Source organism: Kryptolebias marmoratus, linkage group LG5 (genome assembly GCF_001649575.2).
Source record: "Kryptolebias marmoratus isolate JLee-2015 linkage group LG5, ASM164957v2, whole genome shotgun sequence".
In the NCBI taxonomy this organism is placed as follows: Eukaryota; Metazoa; Chordata; class Actinopteri; order Cyprinodontiformes; family Rivulidae; genus Kryptolebias; species Kryptolebias marmoratus.
The window spans coordinates 19,425,752-19,453,511 of NC_051434.1; the positions used below are offsets into that span (position 1 = coordinate 19,425,752).

The 27,760-nt window shown below is 38.5% G+C and overlaps 2 protein-coding genes across 3 annotated transcripts in view; both read right to left on the bottom strand.

The window, feature by feature from the left end:
* nxph1 (neurexophilin 1) overlaps positions 1 to 5,482 on the bottom strand; it is a 63,274-nt gene extending 57,792 nt beyond the window's left edge. Inside the window, exon 1 of the mRNA XM_017430671.3 lies at positions 5,009 to 5,482. Within this exon, the coding sequence (XP_017286160.1) occupies positions 5,009 to 5,062 (54 nt within the window). The 5' untranslated portion in view covers positions 5,063 to 5,482. The remainder of the gene's footprint in view (positions 1 to 5,008) is intronic.
* A 13,095-nt stretch (positions 5,483 to 18,577) lies between these two features.
* Positions 18,578 to 27,760, bottom strand: part of thsd7aa (thrombospondin, type I, domain containing 7Aa) — a 119,724-nt gene continuing 110,541 nt past the window's right edge. The window contains exons 26-29 of one of the 2 annotated variants that reach the window (XM_037975817.1): positions 25,733 to 25,946; positions 24,029 to 24,116; positions 21,529 to 21,902; positions 20,662 to 20,779 (exon numbers count right to left, since the gene is read on the bottom strand). In XM_037975817.1, coding sequence (XP_037831745.1) covers positions 21,635 to 21,902; positions 24,029 to 24,116; positions 25,733 to 25,946 — 570 coding nt within the window. In that variant the 3' untranslated portion in view covers positions 20,662 to 20,779; positions 21,529 to 21,634. Of the gene's footprint in view, positions 20,780 to 21,528; positions 21,903 to 24,028; positions 24,117 to 25,732; positions 25,947 to 27,760 lie in introns of both variants that reach the window. The other variant, XM_017430699.3, reaches the window with a different exon arrangement.

Here is a 27,760-nt window from a genome sequence, read left to right on the forward strand (position 1 = left end):
CTTTCACTTCTGATTACGCTTCAGACCTAATTTCCCTTTCTCACAGGGGCAGCTTTTTTTTCTCACTTCACGCCAATAAAATACTGAAATGAAAACAAAAGAAAAAAGGTCCAGGATCAAGGAACTGTTTAAATGCTTAGAACGTGAAGCAAAAGGATTTTAAAAATTTATTAACTTTTTTGATCCTCCTCCCCCCCTGGAGGAGGCTGAGGATCAGTGAACAAAAGCAGGACATTTTTAATGTTTACAGATGTATTTAGTTTAGTGTCTCAACTCTAACTCAACGCTACTAAGTAGCTTTCCATTATTTTCTATCAATTAGTCAATTTAATATACATACAGACAGACAGACAGACAGATAGATAGATAGATAGATAGATAGATAGATAGATAGATAGATAGATAGATAGATAGATAGATAGATAGATAGATAGATAGATAGATAGATAGATAGATAGATAGATAGATAGATAGATAGATAGATAGATAGATAGATAGATAGATAGATAGATAGATAGATCTAAAACAGCTGTTAGATCAATTTGTTTATTTTACACTGTACACTGTATTTTTGTTAACAAGTACATTTTTTTACACAGCGCCTGTCAAGATAAAATCACACAAAAACTTAAGACACGGGGTAAAAATAAAAGCAAAAAATAGTCAAAGCTAAAATGCAGCCAGATAAAAAAATTAAACAAATTTTAGAGTAAAAATATGAGTCTCCAGCTGTTTAAAATGGACTTTAAAACTGGTTTAGTGTTTGGGAATTTTGTTGCTATTTCACTTCATTTTTATTTGTTCTTCATGGTTCAGTCAAGCCTTTCTACTTTGAAAAATGTTGTAGATTCACCAAACCAGAAAGGATATCCTAGGTTTATGTATAGAGGCTACAGTGAGAATGAAGGGCGTTCCATTCTTTTAACTCTACGTTATTTTATTCTATTCCTTAATCTTTATCTGAGTTTTAGTCTACTTACCTCTGTAAACATAACTAGATCTTTAAAATGTTCCAAGGTGGAGATGGTTTGCATTTAACGTCTGTTGTTTTCTTTCTCTCAGTATACGTTCAAATGTTCCTAAAAAAACTGCTACTGAGGATCATTTTTCTTTTCCATTCTGTTCTAAATGTGCATCAGCTAAGAGATGTATTGATATGTATAGGTAGAATGGTGTTCTGTGGAAAACTAACTTTTCACTGCTCTCTGATGGACAAACTGTGTAATGGCAATACCATCACATGTCTTTGGCCAATTTTTATTCTTTTCTTATTTATGTTAACCTGACATTTACAGCCAAAAAATGGAAAATAGCTTTAATATGTTTGATTTATCTGGTGGGTTCTAAGGTTTGCTATATTTAATGATTTGATGTGTATTTTTAACAAGATTTTTATTACACCACAATGTATAAAAGGGTGTTTGTTTGTTTTTAACAGTTAAATTATTTAAATTATAAATTGTACAATTTAATTAAATTTTCTGTTACAAATATTGTTCTGTTATGTGTTCCAGTAATCATGAGAATTGATAAAAATTATTTATTTGAGAATGAAACCCCCGCTCAGGCACCTTTGAGACTGCAGCTGTGAATAGGATAACGTACAATAAAAAGAATTTAAAAGGAAGTTTCTGACTGCAGAACTTCCTGCTAAAATCAATGGAACCTCCTCTAAGAACCTGGATCCAGTTTCTAAACCCTTCATGTTAATAAAATTCTTTGACACAACCGGGAGCCGCTCGTCACCTGAGGGACAGAGAACCTGCTGAGCACAGGCTGGTGAGCAGGACAGAGCCGGGTAACCGGGTTGAGACCGGGCCGTTTTTTTCCTCTTCAAATCAGTTGAGCGTCGCTGCCTGTAATGCAGCTGTGCTTTAAAAGGTTTTAAGTCAGAATCGACAGACTTGTTCATTTCCAGGCGACCCTCAGCAGTTCTCACTTGTTTGCCACTTGTTCCACCTGTGTGTGTGCATTCAGGCTTACAGCATGTGGGCTTTTGTGCACCAGCATCCACTATGTAACTGAATTATTACTCGTCTGCTCTTGATTCTAACTAAAAAATAATGTGTTTTTTAGAATTATCATAAGCTCCTTTAAAGGTGTGTGGACTACTGAAGGTTGGGGGATGGAGGTGATCAGTGGGTGTTCAGGCTGTGTGAGCTGATCTCTGTGGGACTCTCTTGTTTCCCCCCACCGTGCGGAGCGCTTGACTCTGCAGACCCCATTTGCACTGTTTGATAATAACACTTTAATGTGAATACAATGACTGCTGCAAGTAGGACCACTCACATCTATCCCAGAGGAGAGAGGAGCAGAGAGAGGGGGGTGGTTGGAGAAGTGGTTGGAGCCAGCGTGCAGAGGGGGGTGAAAAAATGAGTGAAGTATTCAACGAACGGCTTAGAGCCAGCTGAGGGGCCAAACTGGTGGCATAAAATCTAAACATCTGGGAGGGAGGGCAGTAAATAAGGAAAATTGGAAAAAAAGTAAAAATCACACCCAAGCTTTGCCTAATAGCTGTAAATCACACACACCAAACACTACCATCAGTGCTGCAAAAATGAGCAGATTTCTGTTTAAAAAAAGAAAAAAAAGAAAATCTGGGATTAATGTCTTTTTGAAAATTTTCACTTTTGAAATACACCATTTTCCCGTAACACCTGTCAGCTGATATTTACAACTATATTGTTAAAACTGCATGGTAAAACACAAAATAAATACAACTAAATCAAACATTTAAGAAGAATTAAAACAAAACAAACAAACAAAAAACAGTTAACTCATTTGAATGCTGTTTAAAGATAACAGGTTGAGTATGCAGCATATTTCACATTTTATTTAACTAAAATGCTCTGGATTCAATAAAAAAGAAGCCTTTAAAATTAACTCTGAATTTAGAATAACCCTAATGTTATGGAGGAGCCATAAGGAAGGTGTTGATGTAACTCCGTGGCTCCTGCAGGAGTTCACCTGCAGCTGCGCTCTCATCGGGGTCAAGACAAGAAGCTTAGAGCCTTTAACGCGACATAAAGCCGGCAAAGTTCACCCCTAATCCCCGCTGCTGGAGGGGGGTGGGGGCTTCTGATTACCGGGCTGCACAGTCAGACAGGGGTTTGAGGGGGGCGGAGGGGGAGGTTTTCGGATGTCTGCGTGCGCTTTTCTGCTCCGAAATTTCAGGGACAAACCAACCGGCGGGAGCCGTTTGGACACTAACACACACACACTTTGCACACGAGATAGGGATCATTCTGTGACAAATAGTGACAGTAACGATCATGTTTAATGCTTGTAAAATACAAAAAGAGGTTATAGGTAAAATGGAGGTCACGTTTCTGGTGGCCTCAGATTTTAATCTCTTTTTTTCCAGCAAGCTGGTGTCCAAAGGAGCTCAAACGATGCAGGCTGCTTCTTTTAAATCTTTATTTCAAATATTAATTATTATCCATAACAGTCGGATAGCCGTGGTAAGCGACATGTTGAGTTTTTTACGTGTTTGACGAGTTTCAACAGTTTCAGCACCTTGGAGAGCTCCGCGCGCACAAGTTTTACTGCGGAAACGAGACACTTCCCCAAACTAAACCCACTGTGGATCCAAGATACAAGAGGAGAAACAGGAGGATGAACTTGGTAGTTTGTCCGCTATTTAACTGTAACAAATAACAGATAAAATAAATTAGATGCTCCCATCATGGGCCGGTGTTGTGTTCAGGTGTGTTTAATTGTGTTGTTTTAAGAAAAATGCAAAAAGCAAATTATTGTATTCATTTTTTTTCTCTTTTGTCCATTGCAGTAAGAGAAACCCATCCTTGTGGATGAATGTCGCTGTTAGAGATAATTAAAATGATATCACACTTCTGATAAATACACTCATGAGAAACTCATATCCAGAGATTTTAATTTTTCTGTGTTAAAATGTTACTTTCTAACAGTTGTGGGCTGTAAATCTAGGACAGGTGAGCCCATCAAAGTATTTAACCTGATGTCTTTTAACATTCAAACTGTGGGAATAAAAAAAGTAGAGAGAAAGACGTCCTATAGCAATAAACATCTGGAGCGAGTGTCTAGTGGATAAAAAGCAGGGTGTAAACTTTAGGGTTTTGTTTTGTTTAATGTAATTCTGCAATAAAAAAAGAAAAGCACATCTTAAATATTTTTTTCTTCTGTCTTTTTGCAAAATAGCATCAGGTTTACAACTTAGTTTTACACAAACAAGGAATTATTTGAAAGATTTGCAAATAATTATAAAGGCACAAAACAGCAACTGTTACAATACTAATAATAATAGAAATAAAAATCCAGACAGAACAACCACAGGAAAGGAGTACTAATAAGTTTTCGTGTCCTAAAATAAGAAAACAGCAGCAGATTTCGCCTTGAAACGGCGCGTTTTTCTGAGTAAAAAACAATTATATCTCCACAATATGACACAATAAGTGTTTATTTTGCTTTTTTGGTTCTCTTGAAATGATTACTTTCGAGGTTTTTCAGCTGAAGTACACAATTAAAAGAAATGTTTCAATTCGTGGTGGTTTCCAGTGAAAGCTGCTGCTCAGAGTGGCGATTTGGTTTATTATTGCGCCCCCTTGAGACGAGTCACTGTTACTGAGCTCACGTTTGAACATCAGTTATGGGATTTAATTTCTCTAAACTCAGCCAGGATTTGTTTTTTATGTTAAATAGCCTGTGTTTATCATTCTGCTTCGGCCTCGCTTGGATTAAATTAAAGTTAGTATTTTTACGCACAGAAAAGGCGCACCTCGTGCATGTTTTAGAGAATATTATATGAGGAAAAAAAAAGTTTGTTGATGAACTTTTTTCAGCTTGTTTAACATTTTGAGGAGACGAGAATGAAGCAGAATCCCTGAGCAGGTGCCTCCCTCCTGCTGGGTTTGGAGTGCGTTAAGTGTTCCCTCTCTTAGTGGAAAAAATACCAAGAGCAGATGGATGAGGGGTTTATTTTTCATCAGAACCGTCTCGAAGTAGACTTTAAAACATATGAGCAGAAACTCACCAGGCAAAGTGCAAGTGTCAGGAGGAACACGGCGCACCAAGACGTCACCTGCATCCTCCCGGAGCTCAAACTTCCTCTAATGTCCCTCGGCTGATCAAAGCTGCGAATCTGACGAGCATAAATCCACCTCACAGCGCGGTCACGGCCCTCAGCTGCCCAGGTAGACGGGAAACGAGGCGCCCCATGGCCGCAGGACACAAAGCAAAGAGTTGGACACTGGAGACGGGCAGTTGGAAGGCGCTGAGAGCCGCTCGGGAGGCTGGATGCCGGGAGGGGGGAAGGGGGAGGGCAGCGTTAGGAGGGAGCGGGGGGCGACATGTAGAAGTTAGTTCAGAGGTAATCCAGGTCGGGGCAGCAGCGGGGTCATAGCTGAGCGCAGGTTCGGGTCCTGGTTGTCTGCTGCCTGGCGCGCACTCCCGATCTGACGCGAGCGGCTGGGCTGTGCGCTTTATACCGCGCGCCTCCAACACAAGTGGAGAGACTCTCCCTCCGCGGAGGGAGGGACAGGATGAGGGGAAGAAGGGGGGGAGAAATGGTCAAATAAACCATTCGTTTCAGTTCGAGGACCCGAAGTTTCTCCAAATCTCCTTCTCTTAAACAGGCGCCGTTGAAGAATCTTATGTTTCTATTTTCGTTTTGGCTCCAGTTTTGGTTTAGATGAATGAGCTGCTCCGCTGCCGGAAACTCCAGACACCCCCCTTCCTTTGACAAGAGACCCTCAAACCTGCAGCACAGCAGCTTCTCAAAAAGAAGAGAAAAAAACACCTCATCACTATTTATGTCTTGGAGTTTGTTGTTGTTATCAAATCAAATCAACTTTATTTATTAAAGGCCTAGTATTCCTTGACGGATTGCATATCGCCCGCCGCCTTTCATGCCAGAGCTTTGGACTGAAATGGTCTTATAGTTGTAGTGGTTTTGGTCAAACCTTGAAAATAACGACGTCATGCTCAGAGTATGTGAATGACTCTCGGCTACTATACCACACCTAATCTTAGCTCAACATCTCTAAAATTCACAGCGTTATAGTAATTTTTGTGTTGGTTAATGTTTATAGGGTGTGGCGGCCATCTTGAATAGGCTTGTCTCCAAAAATGAATCAGTTACAGATGCTCCTCCAGAGAAAGCCTCAAAAATAGAACCAAAATTCATAGATGACTAATTAAAATACCAACACAATTAAATGCAACGAAAACCCAAAAATGTGTCTTGAACTGTGTTCAAAGCTTCGACACTTCGCTCACTTGACTGAAAAAGGAAGGCTCCACAGGTTTGGGGCTGCAGCAAAGTCACAGTCTTCCTTGCTGACTCATCTAAAACATAAAACATTTAAAAGGAGCTGTTCACATGTTCAAAGTCAACTACAATCTCACTTATGACAAAGTTGGAATATTGTGGAAAATGTAAAAAAAAAAAAAGCAATGATTTGAAAATCGTATAAACTCATAAATAATTGTTCATAATGGAACATAGTAAAACTTTTAAGTGTTTGAAGTATTTTTATACCATTTTTAGAAAAAAACAGCAGGACCACACTTCAAAGTATGGACAGGAGTGCCACACTAACAGTACTACCAATCTGAAACAGCTGGAGGAGCATTTTACTACAATTTAAGTTAACTGGCAACAGGTCAGTAAGAGGACTGGATATAAAAACAAAATGTTAGAGAGGCTGAATCTCTTAGAAGTAAAGATGGGCAGATGTGCACCAGTCTGTATCTAAAAAAAGTGGAAAAAATTCCTAATAATGTTCTTCTACAGAAAACTGGGATGATTTTGAATATCCCATCATCTGAAGTTGTTCAAAAGAATCAATCTTTTGGTGATTCTTGAAATCAAAATATTTCAAGAATCTGGAGAAATCTCTGAGCTCAAGAGACGAGTCTGAAAGTCAATGTTGGATGCCTGTGATCTTTCGACCATCAGGGGCCACTGCATTAAAACCAGGTCTGGTTCTGTTCTGGACATCACTGCATGAACTCAGGAACACTTCCACAGATTGTCTGTGAACACAGTTCACTGTTCCATCCACAGATGATGGTTAAAGCTCCATCGGGCAGAGAAGAAGTCAGATGTGAACACCTTCCATCTTCTCTGGAGCAAAACTCATGCAAAATGATCTGAGGCAAAGTGGAAAACTGTTCTGTGGTCAGATTATTTATTTATTTTTTATTTTTTTTAATCATAGGTACCATGTATTTTGTATTAAAGAGGAGACAGACCATCTAGCCTGTTATCAGCACACAGTTCAAAAGCCTACCTCTCTGATGGTATGGTGGTGCATTAGTGCCTCTGGTACATGGGCAGCTTACCAATTTGGAAAGTCACCATTAGTGTAAAAAGCATATACAGGTTTTAGAACATGTGCTCTCAAGACATATTTCAGAAGGGTCCAAGTGCTGACTTGGTCTCCCTGCAATCCAGATCTCTCACCAACTGAAAACATTTGATGCATCATGAAATGAAAAATCCAGCAAAGGAAACCCAGGACTCCTGAACAGCTAGAATCCTCCATCAGACCAGAATGGGAAAACATTCCCTCTAAATCCTACAGCAGCTGCTCCCCTCAGGTCCTAGATATTTACAGATTGTTGTCTGTTGACTGTTAGAATAAAAATAGAAAAGTTCAGACTGAGAAATACTTTTTTATTCTTTTAAGGGGAATTCATTGTCCAGCAGCTCATTAAAGTAACATACATTTTACAATACAGCTGAATAACACAACACACATCCACTGATGATGAATAGGGTGGAACGTAGGGACATTTACAATCACAGGAAAAGTTCACCCTCTTTAAATTGTAATATATATATATATCAAGTAATTTTTAAAAAGATCTTATCATTACCAGATTTTAAAATTATTTAGATTTAACCTCAAGTTACAAAGATACACAATACACAACAGATCTCACCATGTCATTATTTATTTATACCAAAATAAAGCCTAAATGAAAAAGCTGAATGTGAGTAATGGAGGTGTTATTGTTGTTATATTCGTGGGGTGATTCTCACCTACTACCACACCAAACTTTAGCTCAATATCTGTAAAACTGGCTGGGTTGCAGCCATCTTCTGTTTACTAAGTTTGATTAGCTCTGGCAACCATCTTGAATCAGGTTGACTCCAAATATTTGTATGATTACTTTCTGAAGGTTTCATTAAAATCTGTTCAGTGGTTCATGAGATATTTTGGCAACCGACAGATAAACACACGCGCACGAGCGTACGCACCACTTTGTTCAACACTACTGATAGGAATACATTTTAACATTTGCATAAAATTCATAGCTGACTTGTGAAATCACTAAAATAATCAATAATGTATAAACATGAACATAATACTGAGTTGTTGTTGGGGTTTTTTTGTTGTTTGTTTGTTTGTTTTTGCACAATAAAACAAAGTCTATATACTACAGATACAAATACAGTGCATGAAGAGTCAAAAGTCAAAGGAGCTTATTTGAACCCTCCAACCATGCAATCGCAAAAATGTACAATTAGATATATTTGTATAAATATTATTCACCATGTAAGCACCAGAAATAGATATAAAAAGCAACAAACTTTTTCAAGCACTTTTATAGATGAATAGTTTTTAGCCAATTAGATAAACCTGTTCCATTTCCACTATACTATAATGAAAATTGGGCTCAAGTAAATAATTAATTAAATAAATGAGGGTCTGAACTGATGACTTGATTAAACAATACTTGCCCATTAAGGCATGGTCTCCACTGGACCTCCGGATGCCTGCCATGATATCAGCCCACAGATGATCAAATAAACTGAGATCTGCAAAGTCGGAAGGCCAAAACACACACATTGTTGTGTTCCTGAAACCATTCTTGAATCTTGTTTGTAGTCTCCGTTATCGTGCTGGAAAAAAACTTTACCAAACAGCAAGTCAGGTTCTTTGGTGACTTTAAGTTGTCCCTATGTATGTGAGTGAATGTTTATCTACATGTAGCCCTGTGATGGACTGGGTACCTGAACAAAGGTGTACCCCGCCTCGCAGCCACTGACTCCTGGAGATAGGTGTCTGTCAAACCTACAGAACTAAATGGACCCAAATTAGAACCATTGACAAGACAAGTTAGTTTGACAGGTGCAAGTGAGAAGCTGGGAGAGGAGTCATCCTTGCTTGTTGGTCAGTTTTCTAGAAGAGAAGAGTGTTAACAACTGGTAACCAGAAATAATCTAACATTGGAAACATGCATGTACTTACCCTCTTATTTTTTACATATATACAAAGTTGGGAAGGAGGAACCTGAAAACAAAGTAAACAACAACAACAAAGAAAACAAAGTGAGGGTTGATAGTAGTTTAGATGCAGAGGGGGCAGGCCAGAAGCAGAAGAGAGGTGGAGGACAGATCCAGTGTAAGAATGAGTAATGTCTGATGTCTGATGTCAATTTCCTGGCATTTCCTTGTCACCTAAATTTTGAACATGTTTAAAAAAAAAAATTCTGCTTAAACCCTTTTTGGATTTTCTCTTGGTCGTCCTCGACTCATCTCAAGAGAGCAAGACATGTATTTTGACACTTGCACAGGAGCTCTTTTCTGACAGAAAATGTGTCCAGATCTAAGAGAAAATGTACTAATGAAAAATGGTAATTACTGAAAAACTGGTCCGAATCTGCCTGCTTTCATTTGAAAAGTGTGTTTCAATAGATTAAATGATAAACCTGAGGGTAGCTGCTGAGGTAGGTACAAAGCGAGCCGATGTGTTTAGCTAATCCTTAACTGTGGGCCTTTATACTTCACTGTAAACCAGATTGCACTTCATTATGAACACAATGGGAGTCAGATGGTGCTGGTGATTTGTGGCTGTGTTCCACCACTGTATGCCATGTTGGGTCTGCGAAGGCTATCTGGGCCATTCAGAGCGTGGTCCCATCAACCCTGCTGGCTGAATTATGGCGACACCACCAAACCACTGCAATGTTGTAGCAATGAGACTGCCTGGGATTTATTGAGGCAGTCTTTTCTCTCCTGCTCACCTCCCCACCCCGTCTGTTCACCAACAAAACAGGATCCTCTCTGTCTGTCCTGTAGAGTGGAGCATGCAGAGTACACAAACGCATTGGTTTCTATAAGAAAAACACACAGAGGTAATACAAATTGAGGTGTGCAGTTTTACTCTGACACTGTTAAGCAATATGATGAGAAATAGTCTCATTACAAATGTCAGACTTTTCAAACACATTATATGATCATCAGTGGCAAATTAAACGGCATCAGTATGACTTTTCCAGCCCAAGATTACTTTCCAAGACGAATTTAAGTGTTCAATGGTTATTTTAAATTCTCAAAGAACATATACATTTCATCCTCTGAGTTTAATATTTACTCAGTATTATGCTTACATAATGATTAGACCATAGATTCTGAAATTTCAAATCAATAAAACAAATTAAGTTACAAAAAAAAAAAAGACTGGACAAAGTCGTGATCCTTGAAAATCTTATACTGCTTTTAATCTAATCATAGTTCTGAAACAGAAGCTGTAGGTTTCGTCTTACTGCAAACATTTTAAACCCCTTTTTTTGACAAAGCTGGGAGGTTGTGTAAAATGTACAGTACATAAAAAACAGAATGCAGTGGTTTGTAAATCTCATAAACCCATATTTTATTCACAATGAAATATAGTAAACATATCAAATATTTACTAATGAATTGTCCTATAGGAAATTTTGAATTTTACAGCAGTAACACATTTTAAAAACATTTTCAGTTGGTGAGAGGTCTGAAGTGCAGGCAGATCAGTTGAGCACCTGGACTCTTCTCCTATGAAGCCATCTTGTTGTAATGGATGCAGTCTGTGGTTTAACACTGTCTTGCTGAAATATACAAAACCTTCTTTGAAAAAGACGTCATCTAGATGAGTGCATATGTTGTTCTAAAACCTGTATATACTTTTATGCATTGGCAGTGCCTTTCCAGATATGCAAGCTGCCCATGCTATAGGCATATATGCACCCATATACCATCAGAGAGGCATTGTTTTTAATTGTGTGTTGATAACAAGCTGGATGGTCCCTCCTTCTCTTTAGTATGGAAGACATGGCATTCATGATTTCCAAAAGCAATTTCAAAATTTTGATTCATCTCACCACAGAACAGTTTTCCCATCAAAATATGCTATAACTAGAAACAGAGCATTGCAGTTATTAAGTAAATCTACTGTAACACTGTGACTGACAGTGTCACACCCTATTAGCGAGCCGGGGTGTGTAGGCGAGACTTTCTTGTCGATGGTACAGTCCCACATCTCAAATGCGCAGCATGGTGACACTCATAAATACAAACAATTTAACTTAAATTTTACACAAGAGGAAGAAGCGGAGATGCATCTTTATTAATGTCAATGACGTTTTCCCTTTGTCTCTGTCTATTTTAAATGAGCTCTGGCCCAAGAAGGGGGGCATGTGTTCATGTATGTCTTCTTTGCATGATAGAGCTTTACCCTACATGTGGATGGAACAGTGAGCTCTGTTTACTGACAAGGATTTGCAGAAGTGTAACTGAGTACACGCAGTGATGTCCAGAGCAGAATGCAGATGACTCTCAACGACTACTGCTACAAATTTAGCTCAATATCTGTCAAATTGATTGAGCTGAAGGTTGAGTTGAGTTGTGTTGTTTAATGTCAATTAGCTGTAGCAGCCATCTTGAAGTGTGTTGACTCCAAAGGTTAATAAGTTGAAGGTGTAAAGGCAGTGATTACTTTCTGATGGCTTTATTAAATTTCCTCCAGTACTTCATGAGATAGTTTGGTAATTAATAGACACACACACTTAGACACGGACAAAAACATAATTGCCCTTTTGTCTTCATCAGCCGGTGATAAATACATATAATAAAATGGTAAGTAAAACTAGATATAGGCCTGATGTTTTACCAAATGTTTTGGAAAGTGTTCTGACACATTCACAGACTTTAAATGGCACTAAGGAGCATCAGTGAATCAGTGAAGTGTTGGGAAGGGAAGCTCTGAGTTGCATGAGTGTAAAAAAATCCAAACTTTGCCAAAGAGTGACACGAACAGAGCCAAGTTCTTCCAAACCATCAGTGAAAGGAGGAACGAGAACATTTCTCTCCTCTCAGTCAAACACCTGCTTCCCTTCCTATTTTCAGTCCTAAACTGCCTCTCATTGATAAAGTATAATCAGGAGGTCAAGTTGCTAATTTTCCAAATACACGTTTTTGGTGCTCATTCAGAGCTGGGGGAAAAACAGATTACAGGGTGGCCTCTTCCTAATAGCTCATTATTAGGCTGCAAAGGAGCACAGAGATAGAGACAAGACAGAGGAAGAGGATGATTGCCCAGCTGAATGACGCTGGCGTCCGGTGGCATGAATATATTGTGCTGGCGCGGCTCCACGGCCGATTGTGAAGGCAGATGTTGCAGCGGGCCCCGAGGCACGGCCCCGACTTGATGGCAGCAGGCTTTCCACGGGCCCTGCCCAACCAGCTGCCACTTCAAGTGTCACTTCACGTCTACAGAGAGGAATAAAAGTCAAACCGGGCCTGACCAGAAGGGCTTCACAACATGTGCGGCGACAAAAGGGCCCGGTGATCCGCAGTCATCGGGGCTGAGGGTGCCAGAGCTTTTCAAGCCGATGCGGAGGATGGGTGGGCTGAGGGGGAGTTGACAGAGACAAATAGCCGAGCAGAGCGTCGGTCACAGGATGCAGCTGCTGCGTATCAATCGCTTCCTTATTACAATTAGAATGACTGCCGGTTACAGCTCTGAAGAGTCAAGTTTCCTTTTGGTTTATTCAGGGCAGCAAATACAAGTCGCAAAGTAAAAAAAACAGCAAGTGATTTAAAAGTTATCTTTAAGGAAAAATGAACTTTTTAAGGGCAAACTAAGTTCGAGTTTTTACTCTTGTAAATCAGTGAAAAGCCTGCAGTGAGGTCTTGATAGATTTTTTTAAGAGGGAAGATACTCAGAAAACAATAAATCAAATTGATTACACTGATGCTTCGGTTCTTTGTGAGCTGTACATTTTGTTTGATGTGTGTATGTTACCAAATTTGAAGCTTTATTAAGAGTGCCAGTACATAAACACTGAAGCACCCCTATTAATGTCCTGTTTAATTTTTATTTATTTATTTTTGTATTTTGTGTGTGTGTGTGTGTGTGTGTGTGTGTATCTCTGCACAGCTTTGAAATAAAAATGCATATTATACATTAAAACATGTGGCTCGAGCCAGCGTGTCTCTCACTGCTGTCGGACTTCATTTTTCTCCTAAATCCCCCACAATGCAGAGAGCACACGCCCAAGCTTCCATAAACCTTGCTTTTGTTTTTGGTCAAAACATTATATTAAAAACTAGAAGAGAAGAGTGTTCTTAACTAACCATATCTCAAACATAAAACACTGTATGAACATAAAAATTCACATGTGTCACCATCAGTCATCAGTTTTTTTTTTAACTATATTTTTTTCTAACACAAAAACTGTGGGCACCTAAAGATTGACATGCGAGGCAACCAGTCCTGTCTGCCACTTATGGTTCAGAATTTATTGTTTTTTTTAATAAAATTTTTGGTTTTTGCAAAGAGACTTTTATTCTGAGGCTTAATTTCTAGTGCTTTCAGGGAGTGAGAAACACAGGTGTGTGGTTACCATGGTGACCCCAATGAGCTTCTGGCAGCAGCTTAAACATTTCTTTTAAATCTTGGTTCTCTATACGCTTCTTACACAGCTTGTACATGGAAATGTGTGGCCATATCGTGCAATCTTACACCTTGAGTATGTGTTGGGCATGACTCTCAATATCATTTTTGTATTGGCTAATGTTGAATAGCTGTGGTGGCCATCTTGAACTGACTTGACTGCAAAAGTGAATCCTTTGCAGATGCACGTCCAACGGCTACTTTTATGAGTTTTATAAAAATTTGTCCAGTGAATCTTGAGGTATTTTGCCAACAGACAGACAGGGTTGACACCAGCAGTTAAGCCCAATGGTTTTAGAAAAAGTGTATCGCTCTGAGTATGTGTTAGGGATGACTTTCAGCTACTACCACACCAAAATTCAACTCTTTCTTTACCTGCTTTTCTGTCATTTTCATTTGTCTATTTTCATCCTTTTCAGCAGCACAAAAAACGTGATAATTCTTTGCCACAGTTTCACTCTAAAACAGAGATGAACTTTTGTTCTTGCAGTTTTTTTTTGTTTGTTTTTTTTTAGGACAGATGACCATTTCCCTTGATTGAGGCAGTACTGTATTTTTATCAGAGGGAGATGGTCGGTTAAAGGAAACGTGTTTTATCTTTGGGCTGACAGTAGCAGACAAAGGCTGCTGCACAGATAATCTTTAATGTTTGACCTAATCAATTATTTTACTGGATCTTTGTGCGTTTGAGGTCGCAGTAAAGTCACTCGTTTGAAGTGGGTTTTACAACATGACTTAACTGATGAGCGCAGCCTATAGGACGGCCTTTTCTGGGCAGATGGAGTTTAATTGGAAGAAGAAACGTGATTATGTGAAGTGCTGATTAAATGAGAGGACCAGAACCACTCCGGCTCTATTTTACTTCTCGGCATCTGATCATAATCATGGACTCCAAGGATAAAGGTAATTACATTACTTAAACAAGCAGAGGATGACAATTTAACCAACAGAAGAATGAAAAATAAAATGTAATTTTTTTCATCTGCATCACTGCATCAGGAGGGAATCTGTGCTTTAAAGGGATATTCCAGCCATTTTGGAAGGGGGTTCTGAGGAAAAGCTAGGGAGAAATACTATCTTAGATAGCTGTAGATAGTTCTTCAAACAGCTTCGGGTCAGAGAAAATAGTTATGACCAACAAATCAGACAAGTCTGAATACAGCTAATACAGCTCTTGAATCCAACCCAATTCAAGATGGCCGCCACAGTGAGCAATTTTAGTAAACACAAAAACATGTATAACTCAGTCAGTTTTACAGATATTGAGCTAACATTTGGTGTGGTAGTAGCTAAGAGCAACCCCCAACACATGCTTTGAGCGCTCTACTGATTGAGCAATAAATGTTTTTAAAACATTAAACCTTAATATTGAACTCAACTATATGTCTGTTAGCAAAATATCTTTTATACCTCTAGACAGATTCTATTAAAACAGGGAGAAAGTAATCATTAGATGTACATCTACAACTGATTAAATTTTGGAATCAACCCAATTCAAGATGGCCACCAAAGCTAATCGACCATAGCCAACACAAAAATGGCTATAACTCCGCCAATTTTACAGATATTGTGCTTAAATTTGGTGTGGCAGTAGCCAAGCACCATATCCAACACATACTTTGGGCACTGCATATTGTGCAATAATTTTGCTTAAAATTTAACTCTGTCTGTCTGTTAGCAAAATATTTAATCAACCACTGGATGGATTTTCATGAAACTTTCAGAACATAATCTTTGGATGTACATTTACAGCTGATTAACTTTTGGACTCAACACAACTCTAGATGGCCGCCACAGGTAGGCATCCTCAGAAAACAAAAATAGCTATTACTCAGCCAATTCTACAGACAATGAGCTAAAATTTGATGTGGTAATGGCTGAGATTCACTTACAACACATACTTCCAAAACTACAACTTTGCTTAAAACTTTGGCTTTAACTATTGATGTTAAGCTTATTTGTCTGTTAGCAAAGTATTTCATGAACCACCGGGGGAGCTCTCAGAAAGTTATAATTGGGTGTACGTTTACAGCTCGTTAAATTTGGGAGACAATAAATTGAAGACAGATACCACTGCTAATTGGCCTCAGCCAACACAACAATGGCTATAACGCAATCAGTTCCACAGATATTGAGCCAGATTTGGTGATATTAGGAAAGACGTCCCCAACACAAACTCCGAATGCCAACACTTCTTGCAAGATCTTGCAGTATTGCAGGAGATCATGCATAACTTCGTTTACAAGGTTTATCAACATAATCTGACCTTAGTTTAAGACTCTGGCATAAAAAGTGGTGGGTGACATGCAGTCCTTCAAGGCTTGAAGAAGGACAGAACCGCAATTCAAAATGGCCGGAACGTTCCTTTAAGAAAGAGCGCCCCCCCCCCCAAAAAAAAAAAAAAAATACAGTGTGGTGTAAATGACAGAATAACTGTGTGCATCTCCGAGGTTGAACGGAATGTTTGACCTCTGTGTGTGTCTCGGGTTCTTGTGTTTGCAGCTCAGATTCTTAGACAGAGGTTAATTTGCACTGACCTCCCCTCCCTCTCCAGCTAAGCACTCTCATCTTATCTTTTTAGGAGAAGTTTTACACAAACTGCAGCTCAGAAGAAAAAGAGTCTGGAAAGGCTTCTGAGGCTATAAGTGGTACCACTTTCATAAAGAGAAAAAAAAATGTTTAAAGATACAGATTTGAATGTTAAATGTGGCTATTCATACGACTGCAGACTGTTAGTTTAAATTACGGAGAGTCAAAGGGCGAATCTGCAGTCTTTTACTGCCCCTGGTGGTGGATAATATTATTGCGACACAGTATGAATGGCAGGTTCTTAGTGTTTTGTTTGTTTGTTTGTTTGTTTTTTGGCTTTAACTTTTTTGTTTGCGCTGATGGACAAAAAGAGTAGACAAGACTTCATGATCCTGTATCTATCTGGATTTATTGTCTCCAGTCACCAGGGGAATAATGTTTCTGCCTGTGTATGTGTGTTTGTTTGTTTGTTTGTCTGTCTGTCTGTTAGCAAAATATCTCATAAACCACTGCAACATGTTTAATGAAACTCTAAGAAAAGAATCATTGGATGTACTTCTTCGACTGATTAACTTTTGAAGTCAACCCCATTCAAAATGGCCGCCATATCTAGGTGACCATGGGAAACACAAAAGCAGCTGTAACTCAGCCAGATAGTAGCTGTGAGTGATCCCCCAACACATCCCCCAACACATATCCTAAGCTCTAACTGATCAAGAAACATCTGTTTTTAAAATGTTGCCAATAACTATTGTGGTTGACTCTGTCTGTTTGTTAGCAAAATATCTCATGAACATGTGAATGGATGTTAATAAAACATTCCGAAAATAACCAGTGGATTTCCATCAACAACTGATTTGAATTTGGAGTCAACCCAATTTAAGATGGTGGCTACAGCCAACCACATCTTAGCAAAAAACAAAAACAGCTATAATTCAGTCAAGTTTACAGATATTGAGCTAGAAATTGGTGTGGTAATAGCTGAGAGTGATTCACAGTAGACACTGTTCACTACACCATGTGTAATATATTTACTTAAAACTTTAGTGTTAAATGTTGGCATCAACCATGACTGTCTGTTAGCAAATTATTTCATGAAACCCTGAATGTTTTTTTAATAAATTCCTAGAAAGTAATTACTGGATGTTCATCCACAACTGATTAACTTTGGGAGTCACCCCAATTCAAGATGGCTGTCACAGCTAATCAATATTAGTGAATATAAAAACTATCTATAGCTCAGTCAATTTTACAGATATTGACCTAAAATTTGGTGTGGTAATAGCTGAGAGTCCTTTTCAACAAACATTCTGAGCTCTAAAAGGTTGTGCAAGGTCGTTGTTTAAGATTTTGCCATTCATGCCCAACACATACTTAAATGTTACACATTGAGTGACATCTTTGCTCAAAACGTTGGATTTAGAGTTACAGGGAATACTAATTTTTAATTTGAACAATTTATTAAACGGGACCTATTATGCAACATTCACTTTTTGCATGTTTTTGTACTTCCATTTGGGTATCTACTGCTTCTAGAAACAGTCCAAGCACACACACACACACACACAAAAAAAAAACCTCCCAGCCGTTTTTTGACAATAAGTAAATGTTTTTTGGTGTCTGCAAAACGACCTGTTTCAAAAACCTCGGGATTGTTGCGTCACAATCCGAGCCCAGCCCCTCACCTAGCAACCCAAGTGGAGCTCCGCCCACTTCATTACAAGAAAATCGTCATGTTTGTTTTGCTGGTTTTACTGCTGAACGACGTCTGCTGGAAAAGAAAAATGTTTTGTTGTCGGCTGCAATAAAGAACATGTGGTAATGCATGTTCTCCCAGTCATGGAGAACAGAGCTGCGTGGCTTCATTTTATTTTTGATGGCAATGTCTCCGCGATATTGCCAAAGAAAGTTGTAGTTTGAACAGCTCACCTGTCCCAGAAACGTGTCTCTGTTAAAGTCACGGCAGGTTTGTCTAAACTAACATTAGAACTATGTTAATAAAACTGATTGCTGGTTTCTGACTCGACAAATGTCGGTTCAGACATTGTCCCAAAGTCAGAATCCTCAGAGTTTGAATTAATAACGATGTAAATGTGTGTCAGATCCACAGTGTTTAATCCTTCAGAGAGTTTTTATGTTTTGAGACGGGACACCGAGTTGGGGGGCGTGGCCAACAGCAGCTAATTTGCATAATAGCACAGTAGCCCTAAAACTGCTCATTCTGAAATGAGCTCAAAACAGGCAGAACTGATCAGGTGAAATCTCAAAATCTGAGAATGATTTTGTGCATTAAATGTAATGAACATGTTTTGTATAGCCCATAGACAAAAACACGTACATTTTAAAGGGGACCTATCCTAAATTGTTCAAGGAAGCATAATAGGTCCCCTTTAACATGAACTTCTGTAAGCTGCTGTGAAACACCTGGATCAACACTCCGTTCATAAATATATTGGACCAAGGGCAGTACAGAAAAAATCATATTTTAATTGTTTATTATCAGCAGTTATTCAAATACAAAGAAAATACAAACAGTAGGAAAAAGACATTTTTTTGTTTGTTTTGTTATGATTTTTTCTCGTTTTTACAAGGTTACCATTTTTGCTTTTAGACCAACGTTGGCTCCTCCGGTGTTTCTCTTTGCTTGTTTCTTCATTTTAGTGCGTGAGTGTGTGTCATATTGTGCAGTAAAAAGAAGAAATACATTATGGTACATCGTTTATAAATAATAATAATAATAATAATAATAATAATAAAAAAAACAAAATATTAAGAAATGTATTTACAACTCATACTCTGAAAAAAAATAAATTAAATAAACATTCCAATAAACTCGCAACAAATTCCACAGAACATTAAAAAGCCTTTTTCTCAGGCACTGATATGAACTCTCATATCCAATAAATAATAAATAATAACTCTGGGAGACTGAACTAATCCATCAGGCAGTGATTGGTTTCAGGTTTCACTTCAAGATATTCCTACATAGTGATACTTCCCGTTTCTGTTTACTATTTTAAAACAAAGGACTTTAGACAGATCTGTTATCCAGAAACAACTTTTGGTCTGTTAGGAGCTCAGGAGAACTGACGGAGACGCTGAGAAATGGAAGCTGTTGTACAATTACACAATTAAAGCATGACGCTGCTTTAGAGTCACTCATAAACAATATAATAATTGTGGAAAAAGATTTTTTTCTTTTGTTTCAGATTTTTAAGGTGACAGTCAAAATGTTGAGGGGGGAAAAAGTTAAGATGGCGGAAAACTGTTATTTGAATTGGAGACAAAAAAAAAGACCTGTTCCCATCTATCCGAGACTCTTGTTACTAGTGTCTAATAAATAACTAATTACAGGTAGTCGCAGTGACTTCATTTCCCGCATTTAAATGTTAAAAAAAAAAAAAAAAGAAGTGGATCAAATTCTCAAAATACACAACCTCATTTCAGGGACAAATTCCCTGAGAAGTGTTAAAAACCATAAAAACACAAGGAGGGCAGTTAAACAAGAAAATAATCATTCTGCAGTTGAATAAACTGCGCGCATATGACGGTGACAGAATTTAAGTATTATACAAGAGTAAATAAATAATATCACAGTCAGAAGATCGTCAGAGATGAAATGAGCTCCTGTAGAGTTTTGGACGTGAAGCTGTACAGTAGATACTAAAGTTGAAATCACAAAAAAAAAAAAACTATTTACATCAAGTTAAGTCAAATAGCATACAAGAGATAATAGAAAAAAATTATCAAACATTGTTGAGATCTGTTAGCAAAAAAGGTAGAGTTTTTACATTTCTAGCACAAGACTGTACATCATCTTGCATTGAGAGAGGCAGTTTCGTATGGCAAAGCGAGACATAAGTACAAATCATGCTGCACTAATATAGTGCAAAATTATGCCTGAAAAACAGAGAAGGGGGAGGCAGACAGACATGATGGCAGCACTGGAACTCATCAGGCTCGCTTTCCTTTCCTTTTCTCCTCCTTGTGAGTTGCGTCTGGCGAAGACAAATCCGAAGGTTCTCCGAGAGCAAGAAGAGACGGAAGGACCCATGCAACGACGCTGTTTTTAAAAAAAAAAAAAAAATCAACCGAAACGAGGAATGAGTATTTGTGCTTTTATAGCAAAACCTCTTTTGGATTCCCCCTCTCCGTGGAGCAGTTTGTGTGCTACAGGTGGTGGTCGATGGAAAAGAAGCAAAGGCAGACTTCCGAAGGAAGACAGAGAACTTGTGAAGGCTCTTGCAAAGCAACATGTAAAGATTCAAATGATTTTTTTTTTTTTTTAAAAGGTGGAAACATCAAGGCTGCAAATGAACACAGATGCAGTGACTTTCTTTTCCTGACAGAAACCGTTGTCTGTGTGTTTGCTGACCAATGCCCAGCACGGACCCTGACATTAAGGAGGCTTCGAAAGCAACCATGTGTCCCTAAACAGAAGAGACTTCTGTAGGAAGGAAGACTTCTACATGTCGGCGTCTCCGTCGTAGGCCAGAGTCAGAGGTTTCAGTCTGTTGTTCATCTGCCGCCGCTGTGGCTTCTTTGGCTTCTTGCTGCAGAATGAACAAATTTCACAAATGAACAAACAAATCACCCAGGCACTCCATTTGTATTTAATCATCAGCTTTTCTGCTTTAACTATCCACCATCCTGCATGTTTTCCTTGTTTCTCTGCTCCAACACACCTGATTTGAATCAATGGCTGATTAACAGGCTTCTGCAGAACATGAAGAGGTCATTTAACCACTGAATCAGGTGTGTTGGAGCAGAGAAACAAGTAAAACATACAGGATAGTGGCCTTCAAGGACCAGGGATGCCCATCCCTGATCTAAACCATTCATAAAGTGTTTCAGAAACAGGGGGGAATGGACAAAACACAGTAAAATGGGCCAATAAGAGAGACCAGTTGTTAACAACAAATATAAAATCTTCAAAGTGTAAAGATAAAGACATTTTAAAGTCTTTTTTTAAAATAATCAGAACTTGTAGATGTAAAAAAAATTGAGTATGAAAATGGATGAAATGTGACTGATTGACCACTAGATGGCAGCACAATGACAGAAAACACAAACGTGTCTCCTCAAATCTTTGCCAGCATTCGATCAAACACAAACATTTAATAAAAGCGTACATCTTTAATGTGAATTACTGACTTTGCCCTTATCAGTACTTCTTAAAAACACATGATATAATGTAGTTTGTATTTTAATAAATACAAACCTTTAGAAAACAGCCTGCAGTTTGTATTCAGAGTGATCACAGACGGTTGGAGTGTGTAAGGGATGCAGCTGCACTGCTCACCTCCAGGATGTGATCCACTGAGATGAGTGAACAGGCACTTTGTGTTTAGGCACATACTGTTTGCTTGTCAGGTAGAATGTGTAACAGGAAGAAGGCAGGGCCCTGACTAAGTGATGAGAGTTTCAAAGTGGGGCGGCGGCAGTGACTCCTCCAGCTGTAAATCATCTTGTGATGATGGAGGCTGCTGGAGCTGGGTCTCATATTGCTGCTGTGGCTGCGGCTGGGGCTGGCTGTGCCAATTTAACTCGTCTTGCTCTAGTTTCTGGCAGGCAGGACACGTGTAAGGCACCGTGTAGCTGACCGGGTCCGTCCAGTACGCCCCGTCTGACGGGGAGTCGGACCTCGACTTGCGGCAAAGGCAACAACCACAAAAACTGAACGCAGAGTGCGAGAGTGGAGGCACAGAGGGAGGGGAAAAATAAGAAACGAAAAGACAAATGATGAGGATGAAATAAAAAATGAAATGAATGAGTGACAGAGCAGTGATGTGATGGGAGTTAAAAATCACTGTTTCTCCTCACAAAATAAAAAGCCTTCTCCTAGAGGCAAGAGTTTAAAACGTTTATTTTTCAATATTTACATAATGTTCTTTATTTTTAATATATAAATAAACTTAACCAATATCAGTACCATTTGGGTTCACAAAAATAAATAAATCAAGGCTGGAATTTTTGCAGTTTTTTTACTTTGTTGTAGTTCTAGATTTAATCGATTCCATTCAAACTCAAACTGTTTGGCTTTCTAGTGATGGTCTACATGTCAGAGGCTCAGTTTTAAAGAGCAACAAGTTTCTAAATGTGGCTTGTCACACTGAGCACTTACACTGGATTATGACAATGTTAACAATAAAAAAAAATGAAAATCAGCCAGATCATGGCTGGTCTTTGCAGGGTCTTGTTCAGGTCTTTCAAGTGGTATCTCACAGAAAATAGTTGGTGGCTTAATAATGTGAGAAAACAGGTTAATTTTCAGCTGACTTACTGAATTCTAAGTGTTTGTGACCCAGTGATCTGCAAGCCATTAGACCAGGGGTAGGCAACCCTGGTCCTTGAGAGCCACCATCCTGCATGTTTTCCTTGTTTCTCTGCTCCAACACACCTGATTTGAGTCAGTGTGTCATTAACAGGCTTCTGCAGAACATGAAGAGGTGATTTAACCACTGAATCAGGTGTGTTCGAGCAGGGAAACAAGTAAAACATGCAGGAAGTGGCTCTCCAGGACCAGGGTTGCTAACCCTTGCATTAGACTGTGCTCCAAAGAGCCAGTTTTAAAAAAAAGTTATGTGTACATATTGCAAAACTGTATTCTAGGTTGTGTAAATTATTTAGCTGCCCACACTGTACCCACCTTGGCAGCCACCCCAACACTTAGGATTTAGTCTTCTGGTTTACACTTTTGAAATTAAGATTTGGAGCAGCTTTTAAACAATTATTATTTATCATCAACGTGGTTTTGAGATCTGGACATGCTGGTGATGCCCGTGACAACTCTGCAACTATTTTAAGAGAACATTTGTATCATATATTTTTAGAACTTGTTTGAAAAGATTAAAGCGACAAGACTGCTAGCATCTCTCAGCCCTGTAAAGCAAGTAAGAACCCCTGCCAGTGTTTTGAGACATTTTAGAGTCTCCCTTGCAAATGGCGTATGCTAACTACAGATGGCTAAACTTTAAAGCATTTAGGTTAACTTCAGTTCTTTTTAAATGTGATACCTAAATAAAATTTGACTAAAATTTGAGTGAAAAAGCAGCTAAAGTCCAAGAAGTCCAAGTCCAAGGAAAATTAGTGATTATGACCACTTTAAATGTTTACAAGAAAGTCTGACTGCTGGGAAGCAAATAATACAGGGAAAGGAATAGTGTAACACTTTTTCATAGAACTATATATTCCCTCTGTAAATTAATCTAAATAATAATAATAATAATAATAATAATAATAATAATAATAATAATAAAAGCGTATTTTTGAAAACTTTCTTATTTGAAGATCAAGCTTATAGGGAGCCTTATATCCATTTATTTTTTTACCTGCTTTTCCATGCAGGGTTGTGGGGAGCTGGTGTCTATCTCCAGCAGTCAGTGTGTGAGAGGCGGGGGACACCCTGGACAGGTCTCCAGTCCATCACAGGGACACATAGAGACAAACAACCATTCACACTCACACCTAGAGACAATTTAGAGTTACCAATTAACCTAACATGTATGTTTTTGGTCTGTAGCAGGAAACCTGGAGTAAGCCTTCTTGCTTTCAGCCTTGATTTATTTTTAATTGAAAGCATTACAGTTATTGGTCAAATAAGGCGACAGCTCTAACCACAAAGCTGCCCTGGAGTCTTATCGCCTATACCAAAAGCTGAAACGCCCTGCACCATGTCGATGAACGTGAGTCTGCTCTTTACAATGACGTCCATCACATCACTGAATGTCGAATGAAAACATACAAAAATTGTGAACAAAAAACACGAGGGTTAAAACTTGCTCTAGATCTTGATACGTTACCATGCTAAATATGTCATGGAGATGATGAAGACGAGTAGAACAAACACCCCAGCAGCAACGCCGTACACCCAGGTCTTCAGGGTCCCGTCTGCACACAGAGAAACACACACAATATGTTAATTCACCTGCGGAGCTGTAATCAATAATCACCATGGCACTGATTTTCTTTCCAGGTATGTTCTTCAGAAGAACACAACAGTTTTAAACACATCAGGAAGATTTTATGGGTTTATATAGATCAGTGGTTCTCAACCGGTCTGGCTTCAGCGCCCACTATCAACTCCCAACGACAAGCCGTGACTCGAATCAAGCAAAATTTTCTCAAATTTATTGAATGAAATATGGTCCACTTTGAACCTGAGATGGTAGAATAGAATGTCACTGGATGCCAACATAAGAAAAAAAAAAACAAGTTTGATAATGAACCAAAACAACCAGTAAGTGGTGACGATAGAGAAGGAAATATTTCCTTTCACGTTTAATTACCTGCCTTTTAATTCAAACCAAAACTCTTTATTTCAGTAACTTCAGCCTTTTTTCACAAACTCTACAGTACTTTTGTATACAAACATGAAATAAAAACTTCAGCCACTGAGAAATAGTTTTAAAAAAGACACAATATGCAGCTTTAGCTGAGGAGCCACCCACTGATTGTAAAACAATGTTTTATTAAAATTATTCATTATCCTGGGTTATTCATTATCCTGGGTTATTCATTATCCTGGGTGACTGCTATAACAACTAGAACATTGATTTTTTTTCTTCTTCTTGTTGATTTTACGCAGATAAAGGCCCTCTGAAAAACAAGTCCGTGACTCACTTTCAGGTTGCAACCCACCACTTGAGAACCACTGATTTAGAATTTGTCAGTAATGTGTTTGAATGCAGACTTTAATGAATGAGGATGAACAGAGTTTCCACCGGTTCTTTAACTATATGATGTGCTGACACTGATTCCTGTTTTTGTTTTGGGTCATTATTTTTTAATAGTGGCAATGCATAGGCTTTAAAGCAACCTTGAGAAAACATTACATGAATTTGCACTGAAACTTTACCCACTTGTATTAAAACACTTCACACATTTAAGACAAACACACATCCAATTAGCAGAACATAACCAGAATTTTTGTAAAATTATACACTGATTTGAAAAACTGTTTTTTGTTGCCAGATCAAACACACATAGTTCAAATAATCTCTCTATTTACACACTGGTGTGGTCAACCTCAAATACATTTTGCACTTTTACTTTCTTCCTATAGGCTGTAGTCCCATATTCAAGGCAACGTGAGAAGAACCTCTATGTTTTTCAAGCCCATCTCTGCACACTTTAGTGCTTATAGATGATTGATGTGGTTTTAATTAAGCACATGTGTTTGCACACCTGGAGGTTGTGTTTAACCAATTGTCTCACAGGTATGATTATTTGAAAGTCAGTGTCCTGAAGTACTGTAGCAAGAAGAGATAACGCTTTATGTGTCCAAAGTAGATAAATGTGTTTAGTGTTTTTCAGAGACAAACTATGCACATGGTGTCATGCCTGTAGCTGTGCCAATCTGGGCTGACGTTTGTATGCTTGAGTGTAAGATTTTTCTAACTGTGAGATAATTTTCATTTTAGTGTGTAAGCAATCATAAAACCCATAAAGGTTTGCATAAAGTTTACTTCACTGCTGATGGAAGCAACAGCCAGAGAGTGAGTTACCTGGACCAAAAGGCTGCAGGAACCAGGTTCGTCCGGCCCTGCCTGGTGCGCTGGCTGCAGGCTGGATGGGGTTGAAGGCTCGGATGGTCTTGACGTCAGCTCTGTTGTCACCTGCAGTTGGGATCTCCAGCACTGGGATGACCGTACACTGATCCAACAGGCCGTCAGATGTCATCACTTCAGTGTAGCCGTCTTCACAGCCACACACACCCGCCTGAAAAGAAGAAAAGGAAGTGGACACATTTCCACCATGTTATGAACAGCATCTGCAGACATTGCATTAACAATTAGCCCTCTTTACCTTTTGTTTGATTGGGTTTTGTTTATGTGTGTGTGTATTGTTGCTCTAAGTACTGTTTCTAGTCATCCCTACTAAATTTGACACGTATATTTTTGGTCATCTACTTCCTAATCAGTCATCAGAATAAAATATCTGTTTTTTTATATTTATTTTAAATAACAAGTGCAGACAAAAACATTTCTGGATTCAGAGGCACTTTTTAATTATCTGAGCAAAGGGTATTTATTAAATCATTCGGCCATTAGTTTAATCTATGCTCTGCATTGTTCTGCCTTTTGTTCAAACAAGAAGCAGGGTTGATTGTATAAAGTGCTTAGTCTGAATTAGTGCACAAGGAGGCTGCCCCTCCCCCACGTGTCTCCTACTGGAACCTGTTCATTACACTGCAGGGGGTCCCAAGCTGCACAGCAATATCTAAAGAATAATCATCATCAGAAATCTCTGTTGTGCCAACAATAGGTGCTTAGGTCCAACAGACAGAGTGGGAAATGAGAGACTCTTTACTCATCATTAGCATCAAAGAAAGGAGGAAAATAACTAAGCGCTTGTTTTTTGTTTTTTAACTATACGGCATCTGTGATCAGTCATAAACTAAAACAACATACATGTATGTCTATCAGGCTTATCTTTATATTTATTAAAATAACCAAATCTCTGAACGTGTAACTATCTTCTGAAACACGACTGTTAATGTTTGGTTCTGAAGACAATAACTTCTTAAGACATCAACTGGAATATTAAATCATTGCTGCCCGACAAAAACATTACAGACTAAAAAGAATTAAAACCTGTACTTGTACAACACCACTAACTTTCAAGTTGTTAAAATGTAAATCAAATCCATTTGCAGTTTACGTACAAGAAGTCTCAAAGTTATGGCTTTATTTAGCAGACCTGCTTTTGTGGTGATTTGGGTTTTTTCTGTGTTATGTTTTTTGTTTTTATTTAGTTTGTTGGTTTGCTTGGTTTCTGTCTTGTCTCTTGTTTCATGTTTCATTTGCTCCTCCTCAGTCTCTCTCTCTCTTTATCTCCTGGCCACACCTACACCTGTCCCCACTTTGTAATCACGTCACCTGTCTCCATTTACTTAATTATCCTCAGTCTTTAAAACCCGGTCATTGCCTTCCACACTCCGCTGGTCCATTGTCTAAGGTTTGTTTGATGTCTATTGTTGTCATTCATTACTGGTTGTTTGTTTCCTGGTCCTGTCCATGTTAGTTTTTAGTTTGTTCTTTATTTGTTTTGCTGCCACGTCAGCTTTTGTTTTGTTTTTCTTTATTTAATAAATTAGTTTATTTCTCTGGCCATGAGTCTGCGCTATGGGTTCTTTTCTGTATCATCTGATCATGACAGCTTTTACTTTATGAGTCCTCAGGTCTCGTGAAAAAGGTCTTCTGATTAGGCCTAAAGTAAGAACTAAAACGCACAACGAGGGGTCATTTTCTTATTATGGTTCTCATCTGTGGAATAGACCTGAGATCAGCTGACAGTGTTCAAACTCAAGACCTATCTGGTCAGTGTGGCTTTTCATTATTTATTCACAAATTCACTGCACACCTAACTTAGTTTTATTGTACTATTAGTTTGACTTTTACTGTAACATAATTATCACTGTATTGAAGCATCAAACACACACACAAAAACACATACATTTGTATGTTTTTCTATGTGTGTTTGATGCTTCTTTTTTATGTTTTCTTCTGTTTTAACCTGATGTAAAAAACTGT